Source organism: Mytilus galloprovincialis, chromosome 9 (genome assembly GCF_965363235.1).
Source record: "Mytilus galloprovincialis chromosome 9, xbMytGall1.hap1.1, whole genome shotgun sequence".
In the NCBI taxonomy this organism is placed as follows: domain Eukaryota; kingdom Metazoa; phylum Mollusca; class Bivalvia; order Mytilida; family Mytilidae; genus Mytilus; species Mytilus galloprovincialis.
The window spans coordinates 79,638,734-79,648,532 of NC_134846.1; the positions used below are offsets into that span (position 1 = coordinate 79,638,734).

Here is a 9,799-nt window from a genome sequence, read left to right on the forward strand (position 1 = left end):
AACAGCAAGAAAATTATTAATATATTCAGATACATAGCTAAGAAATCAACATAAAAGGAATAAGTTGAGATGAATAACTATTTGTGAAAATAAGTTGGTTTAAAGAATTTGAAAAATAAACAAAAAACACACATTCATACACCTTGGGCATCTATTATATTGATTTCTGTCCTAATAATTACACTATTGACATCCTTTCATGGAAACATAGCAAAACCTCAGTTTTGAATGAAGAATAAAAAACAACAACCAGGGTATATTGAACAATTACAAGTGTATTTTCATTTATTTGGAAGAATTTTTTTTTACTCAGGTAAATTAATCAATGAGTGATAGATTTCTCTTGGAAGAAATTTAAAGGTCCCATCAAATAAACTATAAAGAGAACAACACCTGTTGTATTTGTTCAATGGGACAATAGAACTTACAAAAGTTTAAATGGACAGGTAACTTGCAGGTGAATCTATGGAAAACTATGATAGGGTTCGCTATAAAAAAAAAAAATGTTTTGTTCCTGACAAAAACAACCAGAATTTAATTTCTATTTGTTTGTGGTCAGGTAAGTGCCTGTCATAAGCCAACAGGAACTTGAATGGCTTTGTAAGTTTGATGGTCCTTTGGTATCTTTCACCTCTCCCTTGTTAACACTATATGTAAAATATACCCCTATACATAATCATATATGTTTTTAACATACTATCACAATTTGTATGCACATGATTATAACTCCTAGACAACTTATGAATCATGATAACACCAGCCAAACATTCACAGTTATAAGTTCTATTTTTTTATAATCTACAAAAATATTGCCCCATTCTATTATTATGTAATTTTATTTTACGATTATATAATTGGCCAAACTTGTAGTTGAGTTTTGAAAAAAAGCAATTTCATGTCAATTTCATTAGCAACGCCACGTGCCTCCTTAGTTTCTAGCGATAATTTTCCATCTCAAGCGAGTCGCATGATATGAAAAATTATCACAAAAAAAGATCAAAGGAAACATGCACAAAATAGCGATACAATCAGATAACAGTTTATTTTAAGGACATCCATGAGTATTGCGACCACCGGATTGTTACGGGTTCGGTCACACTGAGGTCACTTTGCATACGGAAAATATGTCGGGGAATTGCTTCCTGGAAAGGAAGCAATCAAAATAAAGTAAACTTCTAACTATGAACAAATTAAAGAACTTTCTTCTGCAAAAAAGTATTATATACATAAGTTTTATAATGAAAACTATCCATTAAATTAAAAAAAATCATAGTCATTTTTTTAGCTCACCTGGCCGAGAGGCCAAGTGAGCTTTTCTCATCACTTGGCGTCCGGCGTCCGGCGTCCGTCGTCGTCGTCGTCCTGCGTTAACTTTTACAAAAATCTTCTCCTCTGAAACTACTGGGCCAAATTTAACCAAACTTGGCCACAATCATCATTGGGGTATCTAGTTTAAAAAATTTGTCCGGTGACCCGGCCAACCAACCAAGATGGCCGCCATGGCTAAAAATAGAACATAGGGGTAAAATGCAGTTTTTGGCTTATAACTAAAAAAACAAAGCATTTAGAGCAAATCTGACATGGGGGTAATATTGCTCATCAGGTCAAGATCTATCTGCCCTGAAATTTTCAGATGAATCGGACATTTCGTTGTTGGGTTGCTGCCCCTGAAATGGTAATTTTAAGGAAATTTTGCTGTTTTTGGTTATTATCTTGAATATTATTATAGATAGAGATAAACTGTAAACAGCAATAATGTTCAGCAAAGTAAGATCTACAAATAAGTCAAAATGACCAAAATGGTCAGTTGACCACTTTAGGAGTTATTGCCCTTTATAGTCAATTTTTAACCATTTTTCGTAAATCTTAGTAATCTTTTAGAAAAATCTTCTCTGAAACTACTGGGCCAAATTTAACCAAACTTGGCCATAATCATCATTGGGGTATCTAGTTTAAAAAATGTGTCTGGTGCCCCGCCCAACCAAACAAGATAGCTGCCATGGCTAAAAATAGAACATAGGGGTAAAATGCAGTTTTTGGCTTATAACTCAAAAACCAAAGCATTTAGAGCAAATCTGACATGGGGTAAAATAGTTCATCTGGTCAAGATCTATCTGCCCTGAAATTTTCAGATGAATCGGACATTATGTTGTTGGGTTGCTGCCCCTGAAATGGTAATTTTAAGGAAATTTTGCTGTTTTTGGTTATTATCTTGAATATTATTATAGATACAGATAAACTGTAAACAGCAATAATGTTCAGCAAAGTAAGATCTACAAATAAGTCAACATGACCAAAATGGTCAGTTGACCACTTTAGGAGTTATTGCCCTTTATAGTCAATTTTTAACCATTTTTCGTAAATCTTAGTAATCTTTTAGAAAAATCTTCTCCTCTGAAACTAATGGGCCAAATTTAACCAAACTTGGCCATAATCATCATTGGGGTATCTAGTTTAAAAAATGTGTCCGGTGCCCCGCCCAACCAACCAAGATGGCCGTCATGGCTAAAAATAGAACATAGGGGTAAAATGCAGTTTTTGGCTTATAACTCAAAAACCAAAGCATTTAGAGCAAATCTGACATGGGTAAAATTGTTCATCAGGTCAAGATCTATCTGCCCTGAAATTTTCAGATGAATCGGACATTCCGTTGTTGGGTTGCTGCCCCTGAAATGGTAATTTTAAGGAAATTTTGCTGTTTTTGGTTATTATCTTGAATATTATTATAGATACAGATAAACTGTAAACAGCAATAATGTTCAGCAAAGTAAGATCTACAAATAAGTCAACATGACCAAAATGGTCAGTTGACCACTTTAGGAGTTATTGCCCTTTATAGTCAATTTTTAACCATTTTTTGTAAATCTTAGTAATCTTTTAGAAAAATCTTCTCCTCTGACAATACTGGGCCAAATTTAACCAAACTTAGCCATAATCATCATTGGGGTATAAAGTTAAAAAAAAATGTGTCCGGTAACTCGGCCAACCAACCAAGATGGCCCCCATGGCTAAAAATAGAACATGGGGGTAAAATGCAGTTTTTGGCTTATAACTCAAAAACCAAAGCATTAAGAGCAAATCTGACAGGAAGTAAAATTGTTGATCAGGTCAGGATCTATCTGCCCTGGAATTTTCAGATGAATCGGATAATCGGTTGTTAGGTTGCTGCCCCTGAATTGGTAATTTTGAAGAAATTTTGCTGTTTTTTTTTTTTGTTATTATCTTGAATATTATTATAGATAGAGATAAACTGTAAACAGCAATAATGTACAGCAAAGTAAGAACTAAAAATAAGTCACTATGACCAAAATAGTCAATTGACCCCCCTAAGGAGTTATTGCCCTTCATAGTCAATTTTTAACAATTTTCTTAAAATTTGAAGATTTTCGATAACATTTTCCACAGAAAGTACTGTTATAGATAGAGATAATTGTAAGCAGCAAGAATGTTTAGTAAAGTAAGATCTACAAACACATCACCATCACCAAAACACAATTGTGTCATGAATCCATCTGTGTCCATTGTTTAATATTCACATAGACCAAGGTGAGCGACACAGGCTCTTTAGAGCCTCTAGTTATTTGAGGTTTCTTTAACATGACTTTAAATGCAGATTATTTATCAATTTAACCTATTCTCTTAAAAACTCTAATACAGTTAAAAACAGTTTAAAGCAGAAGTGATCAACAATACAAGATGTTAAGACACAAATGAAGTTTATTTATCTCAGGAATTTATTATGATTTTTAGACGCTTTTGCATTTTGAAAACTTTATTTGGTAGACAGAAACTGAAAATTGCTAAATTTATGATCAACAATCATTGAAGACCATCAAGTTTCTGTCCTGTATTGACGATTTTTGACAATTTATTTTTGCCTGAACATGTCCCTCAGTGTGCATGAGTTTTTTCTCTCTTCATATAGACTAAAGTGCTGTTCATCTAACTGTGAGCAATATATTTCTAATAGTCTAAGTTTTCACATACCAATTTTTATTATAGCTTTTTTACGTACCTTTTGAAGATCACATCATTATTCAAATTATATATACACTTTAATGTTAGACGAAATGGCAAGAAGCTGCGAAGGCTCGAAACTATTTATTATATACCACATATCACATACATTAATGAATTAGTTGAACGAGAGGGGTGCCTCATTTGATTCAATGCAATACTGAGTTATTTATGCATTACAGAAACAAATAAAATAGTAGTATACGATTGTTCAAACCACCCAAGTTGAATGGAAAAAGATTTGCATTTGGGTTTAAATCGTTAAAGACCGACCGTATATTGACCTGTCGTTGGGTACTGTCACGGTTGTAATATTCTGTATATGCCCCTATAATGTTGTTGTTTTTTAGAATTAATACAAAATATCTTTGTTTTGCACTAAATTGTTTATTAAACAAAAGTGTAACAAAAATACTGAACATTCATGCACAATCAAACTATCATTCAAGGGAGGGAACACATGAAAACCTATTGTCATAGACCTAAAGGGAACACATAAAAACCCATTGTCATAGACCTAAAGGGAACACATGAAAACCCATTGTCATAGACCTAAAGGGAACACATGAAAACCTATTGTCATAGACCTGAAGGGAACACATGAAAACCCATTGTCATAGACCTAACTTTGTACGAGATTCATGATCATTCATGTTCTCACAATATTTTTGTTCACTTTTATTTAAAATCGCCTATAATGAGGGTATGGATGGGGATTTATAGAAAAGAAAATAATGGGCAAACTAAATAAATATAAAGAATAGAGAATAATCACAAGAATAGGTACCAACGTGGAAAGGTATATACAAAAAAAAATGACCTAAAAAAAAATAATACAGACCCCACCCAGATCCTCTATAATGGTAGCAGACCTTTTCCAATCAAGTAAACTACTGGAAGCTGATGAAACACGACCGTTACATTTTTTAATAAGTTTCTGTTATATGTGGACATTATTATGCCTATATAATTAAAAACGATCGAAATAGCCTGCGGGTAAAAGTTATATATAAAAAAACTGTCAATCTATGGTTTAATGTTTGCTCACGGACAATTAAACACCAACATTAAGCTATTTCAACACATATATTTACAATTTATAATAAAGATCTTGACCTTGTACTCGATTTATCCACCGTCTTCAGCGTAATACCCGTTAAAAACATATGCATCTGTGCAAGGTGACACATGATTAAGTTAAAGTGTTACACAGAGTTCAAGGATTTCTTAGCATATCGATTTCCTGTTAAACGGCAGTGATCGTTCGCTGGATCAAACAAAGAGCAGAAGAAATGTTTACACGCTAAAGGAATTAATTATTTCTTGTGTTTATTTGCCGATCGTTTGGTAAACTTTCAAATATAGTAAACAAGATTTATACGTATTTAATAACAATTTCCATGTGTACTATGAAGTGCTTGTCAAAACTGAGGATTCCGGCCTTGAGGTTACTGGTTCAGTGAACCTAAAGTACAAACTGATATACACTTATAAGTTTGCCAGACCAGTATCGACACTTTAGTTGGGAAAATGATATCCACGAACTATTCAGAAGAAATTGTCCATTTTTCATTACAAGACTTAAATGATGCCGAGGCGAAGCAGAGACTACCAACTATTATTTACTTAACTTTTCTTGTTACGTTTGGAGGTATCGGCAACAGCTTAGTTCTTTTTATCTATGGATTTAAGTACAATCCCTCTAACTTGAGATGTTATGTTTTATGTTTAGCAGTTTTAGATTTAACTGCTTGCTTTATTTCGATGCCGTCCGAAATCGTAGATAACGTCTATCCTCACATGTTCTATAGTGAAGGCTTTTGTAAGTTTTCAAGGTTTATAGGAGACGTCTCTAAGCTAGGATCAGCTTTTGTGTTGACTGTAATGGCAATAGGGAGGTACAGGAAGATCTGTTTTCCTTTTAGTGAAGACATGTCTCTGAAAACAGCAAAGATAATGTGTGTAATGGCAATTTCACTATCTGTTCTTCTTTCATGGCCTACAGCTTTCATCCAAGGACAATCGATTGAACATTTTCCCGGAAATATAACAGGATATGGATGTACAACCGATGATGATTACAGACCGACAAAGTACCCATTTGTCCAAGCTACTGTCTTACTTGTCACTTTTGCGATAGTTTTCTGTGTTTTGATTTTCTTGTATGGAAGAATCATATGGGAGTTGCGTGATCACTTCAGGACGAATCGCCTGATGAAGTTAGAGAATGGATTGAAACGAAGAAAACATACCGTAACAAAAATATTCTTGTGTTTAACTATTGCATATATTGTGAGTTATATACCGCACTTGTCTCTGAATGCTGTTAGGACCATAAAGCGAGGAGATGTACTGCCACCTAGTCCTATAGTTCTTGGGTTATTTCCACTTTTATTTAGATCGTACTTTATAAATAATGTTGTGAACGTTATTGTGTATTACATTGGAGATTCTAGGTTTAGGAAAGAATGTTATAGACTAAAACAACGCGCTGCCGCTATGTTTTGTAGCCGGAAGAACATTGACATGGAACTTCACATTGACCGGTCAACAAAAGCCGTTTTATTGGGATGATTTGATCTACATGTAGTATTGTAATTCCAGTGTTATGTTGACAATCAAGTCAGTGAAGAATCCACGGGGTCCAGGGGTTAGAATCCCCCTTTTTGACGATCAGTGCTTTGGAATGGGGACATGTGGTCGGATACCCCTTAATCTTGAGTTGGAACCCCCTTTTAAAAATGACTGGGTCCTTCTCTGCAACTATACTATGAAATTTTGTAATTTGATTTTGTTATTCCAGTGTCATGTTAACAATCAAGTGTGTACTATGCCGTATTGTTATTCTATTTTGTAATTCCAGTGTTATGTTGACAATCAAGTAAACATTGCCGCATTGTAATTTGATTTTGTAATTCCAGTGTCAGTTTGACAATCAAGTACACTCAACATTCTCAATCGGGTATTATATATATATCCTGTATTCTCCATTAGTATTTGGAAGATTTTATGTAAATGTTCCGTTATAAAATGAAAGTTAATATTGTTGTGAAATGTATGGTTTTTTTTTAATTAATATATCAGATATTCGAGGTAGAGGCCTTCATCTATGCATCAACTATTATCACAGGGGCCTTGGGAATGGATCTCCCTTTTCTGATTTTGCTTGTGAAATGTTGACAATCGAATTCCGTTAATTTGAATATTATATATTCTGTATACTCTCTATTCTTATTTGGAATATTTTATTTAAATGTTTCTTTACGAAGTGTAAGTTATTTATATGTTGTGAAATATTTGTATATTTATAAAATAGATCTGCGACGAAGAGGCATACATCTATCCAATTGCTATAATCATATAATTACAGGCGCCTTGAAAATAGACCCCTTTTTCCTGAATTTTCCAGATCGATTGTTGATAATTTGAATATTATATATTCTATATACTCTTTATTCTTTTTTTGGATGATTTTATGTTAATGCCTCTCTTGGAAATGTAAGGTGAAATATTTGATGTTAATGTCTTTCTTGGAAATGTAAGGTGAAATATTTGCATTTTTATAAAATATAGATTTGCGCTCTTTCCATCAGCTATAATCACAGGCGCTTGGGGAATGCGGATCCCTTTGTTTCTGAATTTGCTAGTGTGATGTTGACACTAGAGTACTGATAAGTTAAATATTATATATTCTATATACTCTTTATTCTTATAAGAAAGTTTTTGTGTAAATGCTTTTTTTTTAAATGTTAGTACGTACTATGTTTTGAAATATTTGTATTTTTTATTAATATATCTGTGAATTATCATGGTTGTAGGCTTACAAGTAGCAAAAAGCTATAAACATTTTATAATTAATAAAATCCAGGAAACAAGCTCTTTTTGTGACTCTATTAAAGCTTGCCATGGTAATTGTGATATTTCTAAAATGGTAAAAAAATAGTAGTAATTAATTTCTATTAGAAGTTAGTAGATATAATCATGATAATAGAATGCCTTTAGAACATAGAATTTTTCCACTTTGCAAGGATGGAATTGAACAAAATTTAAAAGAAATACATGAATACTCTTTTTTAATTTAAGTGTTGTATATAGTTTTCTGACTGTTGTCAACATCACTGAACAAGATGGATTTAGTTTCATTTTGAAAAGTACTTGTGTATTGTATGTGTAGCTTGAATAAGCGATATACATGTATGTATGATACGAAAATCCGTTTAAAGCAAACATAATGTTGTTAAAACTGTTGTAGTATTAAATCTTATTTTAGTCACTTGAAAAAATAGTATGAATAATACCTCTACGCAATGAAAATATATAATATGTGTCTCATATCATTCAGAAATTATGTCTCTGTATCATATTTGTCTTAGTTTATTTCTGTATTAATTTTGTATTCTGTAAATGTAAGCTGGTATCAATCCTGTATTGGAATTTACACCAATAAAATTATTTGGATTGAATTGGTTTAATTTGTTTTCATATAAAAATAAGTAATGGTCAGTAAGTGGAAAAGTATTATATTGACACGACGGAATAAGCAATATCATAGGACTCGCAGTTGTAAATATTAGCTAAGTGTTCTTTGTAAACTTTTGAAAGGCATATGATACGATAAAAGACAGTTTATGTGAGAGGATACGCAACATAATAGGGAAAACGATACTATTACATTTTCCCAGCATTAGATTGGCCTTTTGTGTACCCAAGACAGGTGAAGGAAGTCAACTTAGGAGGGCTGTGATTGCATGTAAGGGTACAATATATTTTTCTTATTTATCTATGCAGTGTGTAAATTTACAATATAAATTTTAAAACCTATTGAAATATTTTCTAGAGAATTATTCGAAAAGACTTCCAAAATTTCATAAATTTGGTGTAAAATGACGGTGGGCATGGATAACTTAAACAAGCTCCGTTGGAAATTGGTCATGATACTATTTGGCTTCAATTTTTAAAAAAAGAGTAATTATAAAGTACTAACACCACACATAACTGTTTTGTCCAGGTTTTTAATATAAAAACTGGTAAATTTAGAAAATGTTAGTATTGTCGCCTATGGCAGAATAAATAGTACCGTTTTCCCTCATAACTTCCATCAACCTAAATGATAAACCAATCTTAAGCACAGATCACTCGATTCCGAAATCATCACACAACACGCCTAGAAACTGCTTACAGTAGGGACATCAAGAAAAGTACAATAGACAGGCACAAACTGCGAACAGGCAAACTGATCAAGTGTACACGATCTATACAAAATGTTTATATGACCTCAACCCGGTTATTACACTATAATGACGAATATTGACTTATTTTCGTATATTTGCTTACTATCTCAAATTACCAAATTAGATGGACAAAAACTGTGCCTGTAAAAATGATCTTCAAAAATGCTGATATGATTGAAACTGTCAGACAACTAAGGTTAATGCCCTGAAATGAAGATTTAATTATTTTTAGAGTTTTGATTCAAACTCTTGAAAACTATAATAAAATAGACAGAAACTGTTGACAACAAAAATGATCATTGAAAATATATACAGAAATGCCCTAAAATGAGGGTTTGTGCCCGTTTTTGCCTGTTTTTGCTTATTATCTCTATAAGAATAACACATAAGCAGAATTTGTAAACAACATGACCGACCGTATGATATCTTTGTGGGTATTCAAGGTCATTAAATATACCCGTAGTAGTAAACAAGAAAATGGTAGTTGCAGTACAAGATCTACAATAATGTTATACAATTGGACCAGATAAAAGTTTTTGCACTTAAGCACT

General features: G+C 32.7%; 1 protein-coding gene across 1 annotated transcript; it reads left to right on the top strand.

The window, feature by feature from the left end:
* The first annotated feature begins 5,147 nt into the window (after nt 1-5,147).
* Nucleotides 5,148-8,480, top strand: LOC143046080 (neuropeptide FF receptor 2-like). The gene has a single exon (XM_076219062.1). The coding sequence runs from the start codon at nt 5,548-5,550 to the stop codon at nt 6,589-6,591; it is 1,044 nt and encodes a 347-aa protein (XP_076075177.1). The 5' UTR covers nt 5,148-5,547; the 3' UTR covers nt 6,592-8,480.
* The last annotated feature ends 1,319 nt before the right edge of the window (nt 8,481-9,799 follow it).